This window comes from Octodon degus, unplaced genomic scaffold (genome assembly GCF_000260255.1).
Source record: "Octodon degus isolate 3935 unplaced genomic scaffold, OctDeg1.0 scaffold00021, whole genome shotgun sequence".
In the NCBI taxonomy this organism is placed as follows: Eukaryota; Metazoa; Chordata; class Mammalia; order Rodentia; family Octodontidae; genus Octodon; species Octodon degus.
The window spans coordinates 13,755,684-13,776,116 of NW_004524597.1; the positions used below are offsets into that span (position 1 = coordinate 13,755,684).

Consider the following 20,433-nt stretch of genomic DNA (forward strand, 5'->3'; position numbering starts at 1 on the left):
CCTTTTCATTTATTGAAACAGTTTCATATTTGTGTGTCTGTGAAGCCTTACCTGCCTTTTACTAACAGGGTGGACCCTCCTTCCCCCTTGCAGTTTTTGTGCTCCACACCTGTTTGGGGGTGCGGGGGTACCCGGAATTGAACTCAGGACCTCATCCTGCGCCGCTGACCCCCCCCACCCCCCGTTTTGGGGAGTGTGTAGAGGAAACATCCTGTCTCCAAAAAAAAAAAAAAAAGACCACCGTTGAACTTGGGCCAGTCCTATGACGACATCTGCAATTCCCCACGCTTTGCATTCCCTACTCCCCCCAACCCCCCCCCCCGCTTTTGTCTGTCCTTGAGGTCTCAATCCCTCTCCTGCTGCCCCAAGGCCCTCCCGGACTTTAGGCCCTTTTGGGGGGTCTGCCCGCTTTGCTTGGTCCCAGAGCCCCATCCGCTGCTTAGCCAATGGCACGCATCGTTGTTTATCGTCCCGCCTTCCTTTTCGGGCCCGCCCCTCAGCCTCAGTCCTCAGCCGTCCAGACCTTAGGCCTCGCCCCTTTCGCGCCCTGCCACTCAGACTCCACCCCCTCCCACCCCCCGCTTAACAGATGGTTCGCACGCCAAGGGGAGCCGGCTGGCCCCGCCCCTGCCCAGCGCTCATTGGCCTGCGCTGGCGTCGCGGGCTGTAGGCGGGACTGCGGGGGGCCCAAGAAGGACGGCGGCCATCTTGCGCGCAGCCAGAGTCGGACTCTGAGCCTGCGACCGGCCGCGTCCGGGAACGCCTATCCCTGCTCTTCTACGGGAGAACCTCGCCGCGGCCCCACGAGAGCTTTAGTCCGTCGCGTCCCTGCACCCGGCCTCAGTCCGGCCCTTCGATCCTCTGCCCGGCCCGGTCAGGCCTCGCCACGGGGTCACGCGCGGCCGCCCCGAGGACGATGAACGGAGGATAAATGGTGCCTAAGGCAGACAGCGGTGCCTTCTTGCTGCTCTTCCTGCTAGTGCTCACCGTCACCGAGCCCCTGCGACCAGGTGCGCTGCGCCGCGGGGCGCTGTAGGGGGCGCGGGCGCGGTCTGGGGCGGGGCAACCGGGCGGGGGCGGGGCCGCTGTCGGGAGTCCGGCCGGGTTGCCGCGGGGCCTCCTTCCGCGGCCGGGCTCTCTAGCTGGGGCTGCGACTCGGGAGGGGCGGGCATTCCCCGACCGTCCGGGCGGGAGCAGGCGCTTACCTGGGTTTAGCGCGCCTCTCAAGTCTTGCTGTTCTGCCCTCGGGGTGTCGCCTCTGGACGCGCTGCAGCGGCAGCTTTGTAGTCTCGCAGAACCTCCAGCCAGGAGCTGCAGCACCTCAGGCCCGTGGTCTGCGGGCTGGGTTTCGGGGAGGGACTGGTGGGTTTCGGGTCCAGAGCGGCTTGCAGGGAGACTTGGATTCACGGGCGTAGTCTTGACTGCGGCGGCTTTGTGCCAGCCTTGCGGCCCTCGACGTAGTGGCTGGGTGACAACTTGTCTCCCCGGTAGGCGCTGCTCCAGAGAAGTCCTTAGTTTATATAGCCCGACCCAGAGGACGTACTGAAAGTTCCCAAAGCATGGTGTGTAGCGATGCCGAGCACTTAGCAGCCCTGCTATGTGATTTGATTAAATGTTTTTGAAACTTCCTTTGGAGCTTGTATGTATGTGTCTCTGGTACGGAATCGGAACCTTAACAACCAGAAGGGCCTTTTCTGCCTATTTCCTATCAAGTCAGGGCTGGTTTAACCATCAGGCATAGGAGACCCAGTGTTGCAGGCGACTTTCCTTTTAGGGTCTGCCAGATTTTTTACAGTCAGCAGGAAAATAACCTTTAGGTAAAAGAAAATGTGTGAGTATTAATGTAGTCATGTTTAAGCCAATGCAGTGGGAAGTATGACTTTAAATACTTTTTTAACATAAGAAGGCTCCTATGCAGGCAGAAGTGCCAGGGCGGTCTGTGAGCGGCATCAAGACTGGGTGTGGCAGCACGGAAGTGTTCACCCATCTGAGGTGCCCTAGTCAGGGTCCCACCCTCGACATGCCACCCTTCTGTGCTTTGGGCCTTTCTCATCTGCTTCCTCTGTGTCTTCCTGAGGATGTAGGCCTGGCTACTGAATTTAACTTGGACAAACTCTGATGGCTCCCTGAGCTCCCTGAGTGCAGCTGGTTACTTGAAGCTTATGACTTCTCAGTGCAGCACAGGATTAGACGTGGAGTGACTTTAGTTGGAACAGAAAAAAGATAACCTGTGGAGAGGGTACCATATAAGCTGTTGGGCATCAGAGTCAATGGAGTCTTGAATTTTCATGTATTAAATTCGTTGTAAACATGAATGTACCTGTAGAGAAGTGAACATCAACCTTTTCTGGTTCCTAGGTTCTAGTTTTGCAGATTAGGCTGCTACGCTCAGTTACATACACATCATGCTTTTGGGGGGTGATTCTGGTTCTGGGTCCAGCATCTCCTTTCTAGATCACAGATATTATAGATTCCCTTTTTCCTTGCCAGTGTGGCCAGAACAGTTCAAAAGTGTATGCCAGTGCTTGCTGCTGTGTGCCCATCGCTAGGGATGTTCAGGTGAAGAGAACACACCCGTCCCAGTCAGGTGTTGATGTGGAAGCGGAGGCTGGGTTAGTCAGTACACCTTTATATGTTGAGTGCTTCTGAGCAGGCAGGCAGCAGAGGTGGCCATCTACCCGTGAAGCATGGGAGGGCCTCACAGCAGACCTCATGCTTTGATCTGAGTTGAAGTGGGGGTGGCCCTGGAAAAAGGAACAGAATTATTCTTCCAATTCCATGACTCTTCTGATCAGAATTTAGCAGCAGCCCTGTTGAGTATCTTCAGTTCCCTAAAAAAATCTAGAGGGGTCCCTTCAGCCCCTGATTGGTTGGTTGGCCAGCAAGGGTACATCTCATTCTGGGTCACTTAACTGTGTATATGTTTGCCCACCTCACCCTGTGACCATCCTGAGAGTGCCAGGAACAGGCGTTTAGGCGGGTGCTTTTCAGAGGTAGGGGCTTCTCTGGTTTTAGTCTTTCTGTTCAGGCTCTGACTTTGAACTATACTTGGGTATGAAGAGTGCACTAGATAGAACTCAACTTTTGGAAGGGAGGCAGTTTTACCCCTGAGGACAGAGGCAGGCCACTTTGTTCTGATGCATGCCAGGGCCTTTTACAGAATTGGGAGTCAGGCAGCACATGCTTGTGACTTTTCATCTTTCTTTGTTTTAAACAGAGGAATTGAACCCTGGTCCTCCCCTGAGCACTTCCCCAGTGACTTGTATGTATTTATTTGTTTACTATTTGAGACAAGGTTTCACTAAACTGTTCAGGCTGGGCTTGAATTTACAGTCCTCTTGCTTAGCCTTCCAGAGTGCTGAGATTACAGATATGTGCTACCATTTCCAAATTCTTCAGGTTCTTTTGAAATGCAGGTTAGATTTTTTTTTTTTTTTTTTTAACAGGGTCATGCTATGTAGTTTAGGCTGGCCTTAAACTCACTGTGAAGTTCAGGCAGGTGTCAGTCTCAAATGCTGGGATTACAGGTGTGTGCTACCACCTGCTTTTATTTGATCTTTGTTGATGTAGATGGTGTTTAATTTGTCAGGCACTGTTCTGAGCAGGAATTTATACATTCTTTTCTTTTTCTTTTTTTGTTTTGGCAGAACTAGGGATTGAACTCAGGCCCTTGAGCTTGCCAGGGAAATGCTTATTCCACTGAGCCATCTCCCTGGCCCCTTTCTTTTTTTGAGACAGTATTGCTATGCAGTTTAGGCTGGATTGCAGGCATATGCCATCATGCTTGGCACAAAGTTGTGTGTAATTTAAGGTGGTGCCTGGTATACAGTTATTAACCTCATTTTAGATTGCAGAACTTAAATACAGAGTACTCAGGTGAGTGGCTCAGGTAGGAATTTTATTCTAGGAGCCTGGTTTGCCTTGTCATTATGTACACTTATTTGGGACCCTGTCCACTTTAGCTGTGTATGTCCAGGCCTTAGAAGAACTTAACATAGTAATTTGAATGTTTTGTTTTGTTTTATTGGAGATTGGACCTGGGAGGGCCGCGCTCCATCCTAAGCCCTTTTTAAGAAAATTTTATTTTGAGGCATGGCCTCACTAAATTGGCTTTGAATTTGACAATCCTCCTGCCATCACTCTCTTGAGCAGCTGGGATTGCAGGTTTATGTTAGCCATCACAGTGGGCTGAGTAGTTTCCTTAACCCCAGCTATGGAACCCAGGTTGCCTGCATCCCATAATGGTTCCTCCAGAGTGGGTGTTTAATCTTTCCTATCTAAATATTCTGGTCTGGAGGCACAATCCCTCTCCTTTTCTTTGGTTGGCCATAGTGACCTGATGATTTGTATTACGGGCTCTGATGATGTGAGAGAAGGTTCGATGACCTCTGCTGAAGTAGCTGTAGCTGTGACAGGAATGGCTTTGTGAGACTGTGATGCCATCTCATTGGGCTTATTTCCACCCATGCAAGGGCAGCATCAGTTGTTTATTTGAAGACCTTTTTCCTGACTAGTTGGGAAACAAAATTATTCCATGGTTTCAGGCACTGGTCTCTGTCCTAGGTGACCTAACCACACATACCTGAGAAAACTTGTCTACTGAGCAAAGCTGCAGTCCAAGGAGCCTGATCCCTCCCTGCCCATCACTAGCTTGTGCTTAGCCATGTCACCTGGGGTGTAGCAGGATGGTAGCTGTCTTGTGTTGCTGGCAAACTTGTTGGGAGAGGCAACAGATTTGCTTAAAATCAGATAGCTAGTGAGCAGTGTAGCTAGGATTTAACACGGAAATCTGGGTCCTAGTTAGAATTCTTTTGTCTCTGAAATTTAGAATTTTCCTTCATGTGGTTCAGCACAGGAATTGAATTGGAAAAGTGTGGATATTTTTAGTGGAAAGGACTGAAGCTTTAAAGTAGTGAGAGAAAGTTGAGGATGGACTGGCCTTGCTCAGTGCCTCTTGTGTTTTGTGAATTAGGCCACACTTGCTCTTTAACTTGTGGTATTCAGTGGGGATCTGCTTGTGACAACTTTTTCTAGTTGCCTCCCCCTACCCTGGCTCTGTGGTTTCTCTTCTGTTCAGGGAGAGGTATTTCCTGAAGCACTTGGGGTTTAGGATCCTTGGGGGGTTTTTGTTTGTTGAATGAGTGGGGGGTGCAGAGGGGATACAGAGTCTTATTGTGTAGTTGAGGTTGGCCTTGAGTTCCTCTGTAGCCCAGGGTTACCTTGAGTTTTAAGTGATCCTGCCTCATCCTTCCCTGAATGCTGGTATTACAGGCATGTACCACCATGCCTGGCCATTTTTCTTCCTTCCTTTATTTATTTATTTATTCATTTATTCATTTTCTTTTTTAAAAAATCCTCAGATGGTCTTCAGTGAATCTCTGACCTATGTTCCTTTTTTTTTTTTTTTTCCAATTTTTTTTTAAAGACTATATTTAAGCTACATAATAATTGCATTCATCTTGGGGAATTAGTACATATACATATCGCATCTTAGCATTTTACTCCAGTTCTCTTTTCAAGCTCACCTTCTGTTAGTGCATTAGAAAGTTTCCATGGTGGGAAAAGAGGGGGTGGGCAGGTGTGAAAAGATTAAAAACTTGACCCCTCTTACTCTGGACAAAGAAAGCAAGATTAACTGAGCATGAGGAATAAAAAAAAAACCTTGATATTATAACCTTTGATTTATAGTGGGGACAAGTAAGACGACTGGAAGATGGGGAAGAGCTGCAGCAGATCAAGAACTAGAAGGTCCTTGATGGCTGCAAGTCTAGTGAGAAGACATGCAGATGAAGGCTTCTTTTACAGCAAAGGAGTCACAATTGGGAGAAGACCATGGTCTTCAAAGTAACTGAGTCGGTCTTCTGGCCGACTAGGGAACCTGGAAGCTAGCACTATGGTTGACTGTGTCAACAGAAAAGTCGTTGATGCTGGAGATTTTATGGAATCCAGTTAGGTTCTGGACATTTTCCAGTTCCCTTTTGGGATTGTAGGTACAAATGTGTTATTGGTACCACTTGCTTTGTTTCTTTCTTTCTTTCTTTTTTTTTTTTTTTTTTGTCTTTTTGAGACAAGGTTACACCATACAGCTTAGGCTGGTTTGTCTTTTGTAGCCCAGGCTGGTCTCAAACTCACAACAATCCTCCTGCCTCAACTTCCCAAGTGCTGTACTGAGTGTTGGATTGAGTGCTGGGATTGTAGACATACACCAACATTCCTGGCTCTTGTTTAGTTTTATTATTTTTTTAATCTTTATTTATTTATGTGGTGCAGGGTCTTGCTATGCAGCTCGGACTCAGTGATTTTCCAGTCTCGGCCTCCCCAGCTCTGGGATTATAGGTGTGTGCCGCCACACCTGGTTTCAGTGGCTGGCTCCATGTGCCTAGGGTTCCAGGGCTTGCAGTATTGGGTATCAAACCTGGGTCCTTGGGCTTGCCAGGCAGGTGCTTAGACCACTGAGCCATCTCCCCAGCCTATTGCTTAGTTTCTTTTCATAGAGGACTTGAAGTACTCTGCTCCATGCTCTTCTTGCCTTCATGGTTTGTGAAGAGAAGTCAGCTGTAATTCTGATGGGTTTTCCTTTGAATGTGATCTGCTTCTTTTCTCTAGCAGCTTTCAGAATATTATTCTTGAGCTGAATTTCTGGGATCTTGACTATTATATGTCTTGCTGTGTTTTTCATTGGGTTGAGGTTACTTGGCGTTCTGTATGCTTCGGTTACCTGAATGTCAGATTGTTTCCTCATGTTTGGGAAGTTTTCTGCTATTCTGCTCATATTTTTTTAATGTCCTTTGTGTTGACTCCTTCTTTCTCATTGATACCTATTAGTCTCACATTGTTCATCTTTGCATCATCTTGCAGGTGATGGATTATTTTTTCCTGCATCCTAGTTGTTTTTATTTTTTATTTTTTTTGCTCCGAATGCCTTCAGGCCATGGTTGGCTGGCTTGAATTGTGGGGATCGAACCACAGCAACCTGATCCTGACTGCTTTGTTGAAGCAGCCACTTAAAGAACTGAGATAAGGGGCAGGCTCCCCTAGTTGTTTTTAAGAGATCTTTTCTTACCTTTTCACTAGCTGCACCAGCTTCTTCAAGATCTGAAACTTTGTCTTCACTTTCACTTAAATGGTTTTGCAAGCTTGTGACTGAGATTTTAAGTTCCTCTGTATCTCTTTGACTCTGCTTCATGCGATCTATTTCTTTTCCTGTATTGCTCATTCAAGGACTCCGTCTTTTTTTTTTAATTGAGTAGTTTTATATCTTTTTTATTCAGTTTTGGTAATTCATAGAATCTGTCATTTTTCTAATCTCTTCTATTTTTTTATCGATGTCTTCTTTAGAAGCGGTTGTTCTTTTACTGCAGTGTTTTCTTCAGATTGGGTTTCCTCCCTATGTTTCTGTGGTTGATTCTTTACTTCAGATGCTATGAGTTCAGAGAATTCTTTTTTATATTTCAGAAAAGAAATCCACTCTGAGTTCCTGTATAACTTTCTTTTTTTAAATTAATTAATTAATTATTTAATTGTGTGTGTGTGTGGCCAGCTCAGCCCACCAGGGGGCGGGGCTGGCTGGCATGTGGTGCTGGGGGATTGAACCGCGGTCCCTTCGCTAAGCTTGTTCTAAGTAGGTGCTTTAGACCACTGAGCCATCTCACCAGCCCTGAGTTCCTGTATAACTTTCTGCTGTTGCTTATTTACTATGGACACTGTTAATTCATACATTTGAGCTGAGCTAGTAGAAAAGAATTCAGCTCTGAGTTCCTCTATAACTTTCTGCTTTTGTTTATTTACTATTGACGCTATTAATTCATACATTTCAGCTGAGCTAGTGTCCTCTGCACTTGTTCTGGGTGGGCATTGGGTTTCCTCCATATGTTTCTGCATTTGATTCTTCACTGCAGATGCTATTAATTTAGGGATTTCTTTTTTCATTTCCAATCTGAGTTCCTCTATACCTTTCTGTAGCTCTTTCTTTATTTCAGAAGCCGTTGATTCGTTGATTTCAGCTGTGTGATTCCCAGTTTGTTCTGGGTTAGTGTCCTCTGCACTTGTTATGGGTGGGTTTGGGGTTTGAAATTGCATTTTGCTGCTTCTTGTTGTCATTTTGTGTAGCACTGTCTTCTGACCTTTGTTGTAGAGCTTTGGTGCAGTTATAACCGTAGCACCTACTGAAGTTCAGGTGCAGATCTACAAAGTTTGGATTTATCCTGCTGTGCCTGGCTTGGGTGTGGCTGCTGTGCTCAGCTCCTTCCTGCTGCCTCCCTTGGGAGTGATCCTGTTGTGCCCCTCTGGCAAGATGTTCTGTTCCTGGACTAGCTGGGTGCCTTTGTTCCTTACTCTTTCTGTAGTCCACGCCTGAGCTGATTCTGGAGGGGACAAGGTGGAGTAGAGGGGAGAGGAAGCTCTCCCACACACTCACCGGGCCTGGGCTAGGGCTGGATCTGGGGGTCCCCAGAACGTGGCAGAAATTCTCACTGGGCTTGTTGGGGGGGGTACTGCAGAGTGGTATGGGGAGCCCAAGGGGGTGGAAGAGGGTCTCACCCACACTGCTCCTGGGCTGGGACTGGCAGGTCCCTCTGGTGCAGGGTAGCAGGAAGCTCTCCCACACACTCACCGGGCCTGGGCTAGGACTGGATCTGGGGGTCCCCAGAATGCGGCAGAAATCCTTACTGAGCTGGTGGGGGGGGTACTATGGAGTGGTGTGGGGGGCCCAAGGGCGTGGAAGAGGGTCTCACCCACGCTGTACCTGGGCTGGGACCGGCAGGTCCTGCTGGTGCAGGGTAGCAGGAAGCACTCCCACACACTCACCGGGCCTGGGCTAGGACTGGATCTGGGGGTCCCCAGAACGTGGCAGAAATTCTCACTTGGTGGCTGGGGTGGGGGGTGGGGATGTTGCGGAGTGGTGTGGGGGACCCCAAGGGGGGTGGAAGAGGGTCTCACTCACGCTGCTTGCTTAGTTTCATTTATTTATTTATTTATTTATTTTATTTTTTGTGTGTGTGTGTGTGTGGCCAGCTCAGCCCACCAGGGGGCGGGGCTGGTTGGCATGTGGTGCTGGGGGATTGAACCGTGGTCCCTGTGCTTTGCTTGGCTTAGCTTGTTCTAAGTAGGTACTTTAGACCAGTGAGCCATCTCACCAGCCCCATTGCTTAGTTTCTTGATGGGCTCTTCAGACTATTCCCTTCCTGCATTGCCTTTATGTTGAAGTTAGTATGGCAGCCTGGACCATTCTAGTTCCCAGGAATTGTGCTTAGGATCAAGGTTGCTATGACTCTCAAATCTTTGTATACATGTTGTAAGATGAATTGGGCCATCCAGAGATGGTCGCCCATAGAGGTTCCTTTACACGACACTTTAGAATAAGGCAGGCATGACTTCAGCATTTGCCCCTGTAATCTTGACTCGGGTGTGTAAGCATGCCTGATAGTGAACCTTTATAGTATCCCTGCCATTAGCTGTGTCTGCTCCTATACAACAGTAATATGGATCTTGGGGCTCAGGGAAGCTTTTGGAAGACCAGCTAAAGGGATGGCCATGTGTCCCCACAGTCTGTTCCATGTCCCATTGATCTATTCAAAATCAAGGCTGCTACTTATATACCATGTCCATTATTTGTTTACAGTTGTGTTTTAAATTGGTCTCTGCAAGGCTTGGTTATACTCTAAAACTTCACAAAACACTAGATTATTGGGGTCTTTGCAGAAGGGGTCCTGAAATATGGCTTTAGGGGTAAGTACACGTTACACTGTTGGAGCCTTTAGACTGGAAAGTGCTAGATTTGCAGTGTTTGGTGAGCCTGTGGCAGGAGTGCTGCAATTCATTATCATTGAAAGCTCTAAAAGGTTTTCCATCATTGTGCTTGTGCCATCAAAATTCTACTCAGGCAGCTCTTCTACATCTTTGGGCTCACAGTCCAGGATGTGGGACTGGTGGCCTGATCCTTCCTTGGTACTGTCAATCCAGATATACATGGCTGGGACTTTGTTGTTCTGAGGCAGGGACATGTACATCTGCTGGATGGCTTTGTTCAAGTAGGAACCTGCCTAGGTGGCCATGGTGGAAGGTGTTCTGGCGAGCATCCACACCACAGCATGAGAGCGAGGCAAAAAGAACAGAGCTGGATGTTCTGCTCCGATGTCCTGCTCTTCTCTCATTCTTGGCGTTTTGTCCTTGCCACTTTGTGAAGCAGTTTTGGAAGTCTTTTTTTTCTTGAGTGTCTTTGCAAGATGTGATAAAAAAAAATATGGTGAGTGTAGCTGCTGAATGCATGTAATAGACAGGCACACTTGTAGAAATGTTACAGTTTGTCCATTCTCCTTGTTCAGTAGCATAGTGCAGCTTGTAAGTCTTTCCCAAGATAAAATGACCATGAAAAGTAAATATTTTGAACTGATTCAGGACATGTAGGCAGCAATGTCAGTGTAAATACACACTCACAAAAGAGCACTTCAGAACTGCTTTAGAAAGTGGCAAAAAGTGCCTGCCTGGCTAGCTCAAGATCCCAAGTTTGATCTCCAGTGCCCACTGTCCCAAAAAACAAAGCAACAAAAGACAAAAGTGGCTAGAACCATGGAATAAGTGTATTCAAAACAAAGAGGAGTTGCTAGATGTAGTGGCTCATGTCTGTCTTCCTAGCACTTGGGAGGTTGAGGAAAGAGGAATATTGCAAGTTGAAGGTCAGTATGGGCTACAAAGTGAGTTCAAGGCCAGCCTGAACTACATAGTGAAACTCTTTCAAAAAGACAAAAACAAAATAGACACCCCACAATAAACAAGGGGGAGTATTTTGAGGGGATGAATGGCAGTCTGTCTTTTACTGTAATTTTTTTTTTAATTTTTTTGTCTCTTTTTGAGAAAAGGTCTTGCTGTATAAATTCAGGCTGGCCTTGAACTTGCTTTGTAACCCAGCAGGCATCAAGCCCACAGCAGTCCTCCTGCCTCAGAAGCCTCCCAAATGCCAGGACTACAGGCGTGTGCCACCATGCCCACCTATTACTGTAGTCAACTTTTTAAAAATTTAAACATTCACTTTTTCAGTCAACACCTTATAGACATGTACCAAAACACATAGCAGTTTTTTCTGAAACTAGGTTACAAACATCATGCACCTTTTTTCCTGAACACATCATCTTACAGCAGTCTTCATTCCTAAGACCAGAACCACAAGTGGAAATCACCTTAATATGCATTGGGCCAGGGATGTGGCTCAGCGGCACAGCACCTGCCTGGCAAGATCAAGGTCCTAAGTTTGATTCCTGTCACCAGCCCTCCAAAAAAAACCTGTGCCTTTTCACCTCCTTCTGGGCCAGCTTAAGTTTTAACTACAGGCCTTCCTGTATTCCTGAGACCTTCCCCCAGACCTGAGGCAGTGGTTGGCATAGAGCAGGAGTTACTGAGGATATTGAGGTGGGGCTAAGTAGAACTCATCTCTTGCTCCTGTTTCCTATGCTGGCTGAGGTGTTTGGACTGCTGCTGTTGAATGTCTGTGCTGTTATACTGTGTCATTCCTGCCCCATTCCTGGTCTTTTTCCCAGTCCTAGCTTATGGACACCTTCCCCACCATTTCCTCTTTGCACACTTCCAGAAATGCTGAACAGTTGTGTTCTCTTAGTGGTGATAGGTGATTTGGATGTACACCTGTCCTCCCAGCAGGGGTAGTAGCTGATGTAGTAATGCTGGCGTTCTCTTAGCAAAAATGGCAGTGATATCCAGGCGTGTGCACGTGTGTGTATCACTGGGTCCGTGTGCCTCTTTGCAGTGATGGCCATGATCTGATTGCATGTGTGTTCCTTTAGTAGTATGTTAGTGGCCAGCTGCATGTACGTCTTTCTAGTAATGATGGCAGTTGATCTGGCTGTGTATGTGTGAACTCTTGGTTGTGATGGTAGTGATCTAGACTTCAACCTTTTCCTGATGGACCTGAGGCTTTCACCATTGGGGAGTTCCTTTGCTTCCCTTTGTATTTGTCTTTGAGAAACCATTGAAAGTTTTTGACTTTCAGAGATATCTGTCAGTGACAATATTTAGGACATGGTAGAGATCTTGTAATAGATTAAATGTTTTCTTTGGTGTGCTGCTAGATTGTTCCCTCATCATGTGTGCTTTTATATCGGAGAGCTGAGTGTGGGGACTGCTGGTTCCCTTGTTGGTCTGTAGAGCATGTAGGCAATCCTGAGAGCCCAGTTTCCAGCTCACAGTTCCCTGAGCAGGGATGCACTGGGATATGATTAGGTATATGGCACTGTTTTTGTCTGTGGCAGGCTTTACTCAGTTGTCCTGGAAGTTTGATGAAAGTGAGTCCCCACTCATGCTGCCACTCCCATCTGGGCTGCATGTGCTGTCAGGGTAGACAGGGTGGGCTTTGGCAGGCAATTCCAGGTTGGAGGAGCATGATTGGGGTCCTGTGGTTGGAATGCAGTAGGCTGTGGGCCCAGGTGTCCTGGGCCTACTGAGGACTGCTTTTGGAGGTAGGAAAGCCCGCCGTGTGACACATGAGCTGTATATAGATAAGGCTTTTCTGATTCATGTTACCTGCAGCCAGTTTGGGCAGCTGCAGAGCACTAACCTTTTAGAGACTTGCTCTTGAAGTGAAATCTTTTCTGTGGCTCTTTCTGTGAATTTTCTTGTGCCTGTTTTTTCACTGCAACATGGCATCATAGTAGGGTTTCATGGAGATATTAGAATTAAAATGGGCACGCATAAACTTCTAAAAACACATCTTTATAACTCAAATCTTTTGTTTTTGAGATAAGGTCTTGCTGTAGTCACATTGACCTCAAACTCACCAGGTAGGCCAGGCTGGCCATGAATTCCCCATCTTCCTGCCTCAACCCTTCTAGTGCCGTACAGACTGAACTCTTCTGTATGAACCCCTGACTCTGTGCACAGGGTCATGGGTGTATCTCCCAGAACAGGGCTTCCTCTTAAAGGCAGCAGAACTTGGTGGTTTTAAGTTGGACCTGCCACATAGTGAGTGCTACAGGAATCTGGGTATCAGAGGAGCATGTGTGACTTGCCCAGAGGGCTCAAAACAGCTACTATGTTTTGCACAGGGTTAGGATTGTTCACACTGAGACATTTTGCTCTTTGTCACATTCCTGTTGTGTCCCTTGGGCCTGGTCAGGCACAGAGTGAGCGCTCAAAAATCTGTTACTAAAGAAGTGCACAAATGATCACTTATATTTTGAAATAAAGAGTAATAGCTTTTTTCTGCAGCCGGCCTTGCAGCTGCCCTAGTGGGGGCATCAAGGGGGACAGGGGCCTGTGCAGGACTGCCTTTGGTGGGCGCGCGGGGGGGGGGGTGTCTGAGGGTATGGAGGAGGGGCGAGTCAGAGCCAGCTGGCGTAGGCTTCATGATGAGGGAAGCTTATTCCTCATGTGTTAGCAGGGCTGACATGTGAGAGGTGAAGGAGGGAGGTACAAATACTGAACAGGGAAAGTAAGCACAAGACTCAATGATGCTGTGTTGGAACTAAAAGAAACAATGTGAACTTCCACAGATACAGAGACATGCATATGTACAATTTACCTTGCTATTCCTGGCTGTACTACATGTCCTCTCTGCGGACATGCTGGGCCTTGGCAGGGAAATCTAGGAAGGGAATCTTAGCACCAACAGCAACCAACCTGGATCCTCCCTGAGTAATTAACCAGCTATTTATCCCAGGGTGGGGAGGGCTTTCAGAGAGAGGGCCCCTGAGAAACGAGAGGGAAGATGTGACTACCCTTCTAGACTTGCCTGCCATAGTCTAGGCTTGGGCTAAGGGTGTCTAGGATGTTGTTGCTGGTAGATAGATCCCTTCCACCTAGCCAGGAAGGGTGTTTGTGTGTCCATCTACACCTTTCTGTGTCCATCTGTATCTGTAGGAGTTCACACTATTTCTTCTAAATCCAACATAGCATTGTAGAGTTTTGCTTATTCTACTGAGCCATCTCCCCAGCCCCAATATTTTTGTATTGCCAATTAAAAATTCATTGAAGGCCAAGGAGATAGCTCCGTGGAGTTAGTGCTTGCCTGGCAAACACAAGGTCCTGAGTTCGATCCCTTGTACTACCAAAAAAAAAAAAAAAAGTCAAAAAGTCATTAAAGTAAAAGGAAAAGCATTTTATTTATTTTTTTTTAATTTTTTTTTTACATTTATTTATTTGTGTGTGTGTGTGTGTGGCCAGCTCAGCCCACCAGGGGGCGGGGCTGGCTGGCATGTGGTGCTGGGGAATCGAACCCCGGTCCCTGTGCTTTGCCAAGCTTGTTCCATGTAGGTGCTTTAGACCACTGAGCCATCTCACCAGCCCCAGGAAAAGCATTTTAAAAGGAAATATTTCATATAACCAAATGTCAAACATACTACCAAAAAACCCTGAAGGTGACCCTTAGGGGTATGTGAGAACATTGCTGTAAGTCTGATATTGTTGTTGTTGTTATTATTATTATTAGTAGTAGTAGTAGTATTTTGTGGTATCTAGAATTGAACTCAGGACTGAACTCAGGACCTGACACTTGCCAAACAGGTGCTTATGCCACTGAGCTATAGCTCCAGCCCTCTAATATTATTAAAGAGGGCCAGGGAGATAGCTCAATAGAATAAGTGCTTGCCTGGCAAGCGCAGGGTCCTGAGTTCAATCCCGGTACTGGGGGAAAAAAAAATTATTAAAGAGTAAAAGTTGTAAACTGGGCGTGGTGGCAACCATCTGTGACCCCAGCTTGCTGGAAGGTTGAGACAAAAGGATTGCAAGATTGAGTAAGCCTGGCCAATTCAGTGATTTGGTGAGAGCCTGTTTAAAAATTAATAAAAGATTCTGGCATCCTCAAGGCTGCAGCATATAAGTCAGCAGAACAGAGGATGTCCCTGCCTCCAGGTGGCAACAAGCCAAGCTATGCAAGGCCCCTCCCTGGAATCCTGTCTGCTACCAACCTTTTCTTTGTGTGGGACCTTCTCAGAGCATTTGCCTCTTTTTTTTTTTTTTTTTTGGCGGAACTAGGGATTGAACTCAGGCCCTTGTGCTTGCCAGGCAAGCGCTTATTCTACTGAGCCATCTCCCCAGCCCCATCATTTGCCTCTTTAGGGCACTTCCTGGAATAGTTCCTAGTGATCCCTATTCCCTTGAGTCGCAGGACTACTAGGGGAGGAATACAGTGTAGGGATAGTCACCTCCATGTTTTACTGATGATGGAATGGATCCCAGCAAGGCTGAGTAGAAATAGTACAGTCTGGGGACAGAGGCCTGTCGTGTTTGTCCTCCCTTCCTCCCCTAAATGTTCTAGGGATTGAACCTAGGGCCTTTGCACTGTTACTATCCCACCCTTTTGTAAAAACTTTTGAGACAGGTCCTTCTAATTTGCCCATCCTTGGCTGAAAGGTGTAATGTAGTTCTTCTTCCTCAGCCTAACAGAATGGTAGGATTACAGGTGTTTATCACATCCTCAGCCCCTGTTGTCTTATGTCTCTGGATCCTCTTTCCAGGTGATTCCCCCAGGCATTATTCCAGGAAGTTGGAGGGGCCAGGTAAGCTACTGGTGTCAGGAAGGGGCAGTCATTACAAAGGGGCCAGGGCAATTATTGGGGGAGGGCTGACAGTAGCACTTGTACTCATGAAAGGACAAGTGGTATAATGCTCTGTTGAGAGGGTAAAGAGTTTATAATATGGTCAGTTGATTCTAGAATGGTCTCCTGTACACTGCTTTAAAGACCTGATTATGTTTTCCTCACTTTGTAGTTCTGTCCATACAGGTCCACTCTCTGGGCTGCTGCTCTGCCATTCTCTTTTGCCAACTGCATCTGTTCCTGAACTATAATGTAGTTTGTGAAACCATGTGCTCCCAAAGTTCCTCTGGGTCCCACTGAGCAGAGTGCTTCATCCAGGATGTATACCTTTTCTGCTGGTGGCTCTTATTCAGGATTTTCCCTTGGCATAGGCATACCCAGTGTCTCATGGTTTGCTTGCCGCTCATATCTTAAGGTTTCATTCTAGCTCTTCTTCACTCTGACCTCAGAACAGAGGTTATGGCTTTATTGACTTATTTAGCGGAACCAGGGATTGAACTCAGGCCCTTGCACTTGCCAGACAAGAGCTTATTCTAGCCCGGGAGATGGCTCAGTGGAATAAGCACTTCCCTGGCAAGTGGAAGGGCCTGAGTTCAATCCCTGGTTCTGGAAAAAAAATAAATAAAAATAAAAAAGAGCTTATCCTACTGAGCCTCTCCCTGGCCCGCTATGGCTTTATTTAGAAGACCTCTTAGCACTATACCCCATTTTGTATTTTGGTGATTTTTATTAACACTAGTGTCCTAGTCACTTTTCTCCTTGCTGAGAAAAAATACCTGACACCCAAAGTTAAAGAAGGAAAGATTTATTTAGTTCGCAGTTTGTGGAGGTTTCATTCATAATTGGCTGGCTCTAAAGAAGGGTGGCACATGGCAGAGGGACAACCAGTCATGGTGATGGAAGACAGCAAAAACAACAACAAAAAGAAAGAGACAAGCCTTTTTGTCCCTTTTATTTTATGTAAAATACTGAGGTTAGTGCTGTGGCAATACAGTCAGCATGTGGATCCAGCAATCATCCACCCTTAATCCTAGCACCCTGAATCCTAGCAGTGTGCCATGAATCATTCACAAACTCTAAGATTCAACTACCTCAAAAAAAGCCCCATCTAAAGAAGGGTTATTATTATTATTTTTTTTTTATTTTTTATTTTTTTGGCTGGCTCCCAGTGCCTTCAGGGAAAAAAAAGCCCCATCTAAAAGTGCAGAGAACCATACATAACAAGTGGTTCTGTCCCTCCTGCTGTGCAATAGGAACCACTGCCCTAGAGTTATGTGGCTGTGGACAGGAGACGCAGACAGATCTGCTTGTAGATCTTTCATCTGCCCCTGCTCATGATTTTGGAGCATGGTGCTGAACAAATATCCTTTGCTGGAAGCACCTTTTATTAGAGGAAAGATTGAAAGTCTGTAGAAAGACCCCTCTGGGAATTAGTTGCTACACTGGCCTGAGCCAGTGTCTGTGTGATAGAGGCTGCGCTATCTAACTGGGAAGTGATTTACTGGGGGTGTTGGGACTCTTGGTCCTGGGGGCACCTGCAGGGCATGGATGCCTGCTGCTCCAGGTGTGGAAGGCTTTGTCTGAGTGGGATGTCAGTGGTGGGAGGAGGTGTACAAGGACCTTCTCCTGCATTGTCTTGTTGGACGTTTTTTATTTCTTTTGTAAATACAAACTCATGCTTCTGTTGATACTCTCTTCTTGCTTTTCATTGGCAAATGCTGAGGTGAAATCACTTCCAAACCATTTAGACAGCATACTAAATATCACAGTCATTTGAGACAGCTCAGTTTACATAATTTAAGACAAGACTAGGGCTTGCACAAAGAAGAAATTGATTATGGACAGAATTTCTGTTACACAGAGATTCCTGAATTTGTATAGGGGACAAATTTTGCTATTACCGCACATTGCATGGCATAGAACTATGGTAGTTGACTGTGCCCAGGGGCCTGGGCACACGTTTAGGAGTTCCATGAAGAAAATTACGATTTTCATAATGAAACCAAGATGCTGGGAGTAGCCCAAGATGGGAGAGTGGTAAGCAGCAGAGAAAGAGCCTGTCTCAGTGTTGCCGTTCAGACACTGAAGAATAGCAACACAAGGAAGACAAAAAGGAGGGAAGTGATCTGAAGCACAGATAGAAGCCAATGGAAAGAATGAAGAGAAGAACTTCAACTAAGAGGAAAGAGATATCTTGCAGGGATTCTCCCTGAGATGGGACTCAGCGTGTGAGAGGATTCATTCAAACCTTTGGACATGTGACTGCTGGCAACCCCAGAGGCCTTCCAGGGAGAGAGACAACAGTAGAGGGGAGCAGTGGATGTGAAAGACTGCACTAGCTGGGAGTGAGTGACTGCTGAGGGCTCAGTCATCCTGTGCAAGATAGTGATTGATTCTAGTTGTCTTGGAGTGGACCTGGCTGAGCTGAGAACTCAGAGCAACTGCTGGCTCCAACTAGTGGCTCTCAGCTGGGTTCAGGCCCATGACAGGTGCACTGACAGCTGCAGGCCAAGTGAATCTGCTCTTGGCCAGAAGATGCAGGCTCTGTGATATTATCTGTGATTCCCCCAAAAGCGCTACTGCTGGCTTGCTGGGGTAGATCAGAACGGACAGAGACTCTTTGTCTGCATACAAAGAGTATGCTGTACACCTGTGACAGCAGAGACAATCCTGGAAATGGACTTTTTTCTCTGTTTACATTTTGTTGTTGTTATTTTTTGTTTGTTTCTCCTTCATTGTTTGATCTTGTTTTTATGAGCGTAAACATGATTTTTAGCCTCTTTGTGGTTATGGTTCTGTTACGTTCTTTTTATCTCTTCTTTCCCTTTTCCCCTCCAGTCTTCTGTAGCAGTTTCTCAGCATAATCATCCTCAAGCCTTACTTCTGATTTCTTCCTCTTTTTCTGACTATTTTTTTGCTTATCCCCTTTTAAATTTGAACCCCTGAGGGTAAAATTGACCTGTTAAGGACTTACATACTGCATATAACTTTCTGGCCTGTTGTAGATTTTGTTATATAAGTATAAATTAGTTAATATAGTTAAAGGTGGCAAGTTAACCTAGGTTGTCATTTACTAGGCTGTGATTTTTGCTACTGTTATTGCTGATGGTACCATTTTAGCCAAAAGTGACATAATTGTTCTAAATAGCTATTCCTGGTATTCCAAGACTGGGATTGACTAAGGCTTACAGAAAATACTGTGGCACAGTACCAAAGGAACAGGAGCTGGGCCAAACAGGCAGCCACTTTTCATCCCCAACAGATTGAAGACATAGGATCTTGCAACAGGTTCAAAACCCAGAAACCAGTTATATCTAGAAGATACCTCAGAGAGTAAAGATTCTAAATACAAGCAATGAAGCAATCCACCATAGGCAATTTACAAACATCACCCCAGAAATTAAAGAAAAAGAAAACATGGTGTACTTAAACAAAGTGCAAACCCAGACATCCATTTCACTAAAGGCAAACCCAGGGGGCAGTGAGGTGGGACAATCTGAAAGCCAACCCACCTGGCCACTCTGAAGTGGTAAGAACAAAGCAATTGAATGACGCCCCAGAAAAAATCCAATCAGAAATAGTTTCTCAGGGGGCCAGGGAGATGGCTCAGTAGAATAAGTGCTTGCCTGACAAGCACAGGGCCTGAGTTCAGTCCCTGCTTCCACTAAAAAAAAAGAAAAAGAAAAAAATAATTTCTCAGATACTGCAAAGAGGGTGTTCAAAGTGAAAACTATGCTTAGTGACTGTACAGCAGATACGGGGGAGGGGGAGAGAAGCGAGAAGAGCTTATTGTTTAGCATAGGAGAGAAATGGGTTCCATAAGGCAGATTCAAGCTGATATCTAGGGGGTAAAATTACGTTTAAAGTATCCACAGCAGATTAAGCCAATGTGAGGACAGGATCTCAAATATAGAAGACAAGCTTGCAGTTAGAGATCATGAAAAGAAAGATTTCCTGAAAAAAGCAAGGCACCATGAGAAATCAGTCCAGCAGCTGGATGAGGCAAAGAAGAATAACTTCAAAGATTGATTGGAGTCAGGGAAATAGTAGGAGATAGCTCAAAATGCAAATGTTTACAGAGGGGCCAGGGAGATGGCTCAATGGAATAAGTGCTTCCCTGGCAAGTGGAAGGGCCTGAGTTCAATCCCCGCTTCCGAAAAAAAAAAAAATGTTTATAGAGGACATGGCAGCCCCATCAGCATTTGATATTGATTAATTTCTTTAAAAAATATTTTTTTTTCTATGTGTGTGTGTGTGTGTGTGTGTGGCCAGCTCAGCCCACCAGGGGGCAGGGCGGGCTGGCATGTGGTGCTGGGGGATTGAACCGCGGTCCCTGTGCTTTGCTAAGCTTGTTCTAAGTAGGTGCTTTAGACCACTGAGCCATCTCACCAGCCCCTGATTAATTTCTTGATAATAGCCTTTCTTTTCTGGGGTGATGTGAAATCTTAGTGTTTTAATTTGCATCTCTAATGACCAATGATGTTGAACATTTTAAAATTATATTTTATTTGCTGTTTGTATTTCTTTATCTGAGAAGTATATATTCATTTCAGATGACCATTTTTAGATTGAGTTTTGTCTTTTTTTTTTTCCTTGAGACAGGGTCTTGCTATGCAGTTCAGGCTGGCCTTAAGCTCACTAGTCCAGACTGATCTCGAGTGCATAGTGAATCATCCTCTTGCCTCAACATTCCAAGCGCTGGGATTACAAGCATGTACTACTATGCCTGATTGAGTCTTCAAATTTGTGCAGGTCTGATTGTTTTTGAGTTCTTTATATATGTTCTCAATAGTAATCCTTTGAGAAATAGCTGGCAAACTTTTTTTTTTTTTTCATGTTGTGGGTTTTCTCTTCACTGTTTATGGTTTCTCTTGCTGTGCAAAGACTTTCTACT

The 20,433-nt window shown here is 46.0% G+C and overlaps 1 protein-coding gene and 1 pseudogene across 2 annotated transcripts in view; one reads left to right on the plus strand and one right to left on the minus strand.

The window, feature by feature from the left end:
- Positions 1-676: 676 nt before the first annotated feature.
- Positions 677-20,433, plus strand: part of Dgcr2 (DiGeorge syndrome critical region gene 2) — an 88,100-nt gene continuing 68,343 nt past the window's right edge. The window contains exon 1 of one of the 2 annotated variants that reach the window (XM_004627993.2): positions 677-1,010. In XM_004627993.2, the coding sequence (XP_004628050.1) occupies positions 932-1,010 (79 nt within the window). In that variant the 5' untranslated portion in view covers positions 677-931. The remainder of the gene's footprint in view (positions 1,011-20,433) is intronic. The other variant, XM_004627995.2, reaches the window with a different exon arrangement.
- Positions 9,147-10,052, minus strand: LOC105741725 (annotated as a pseudogene).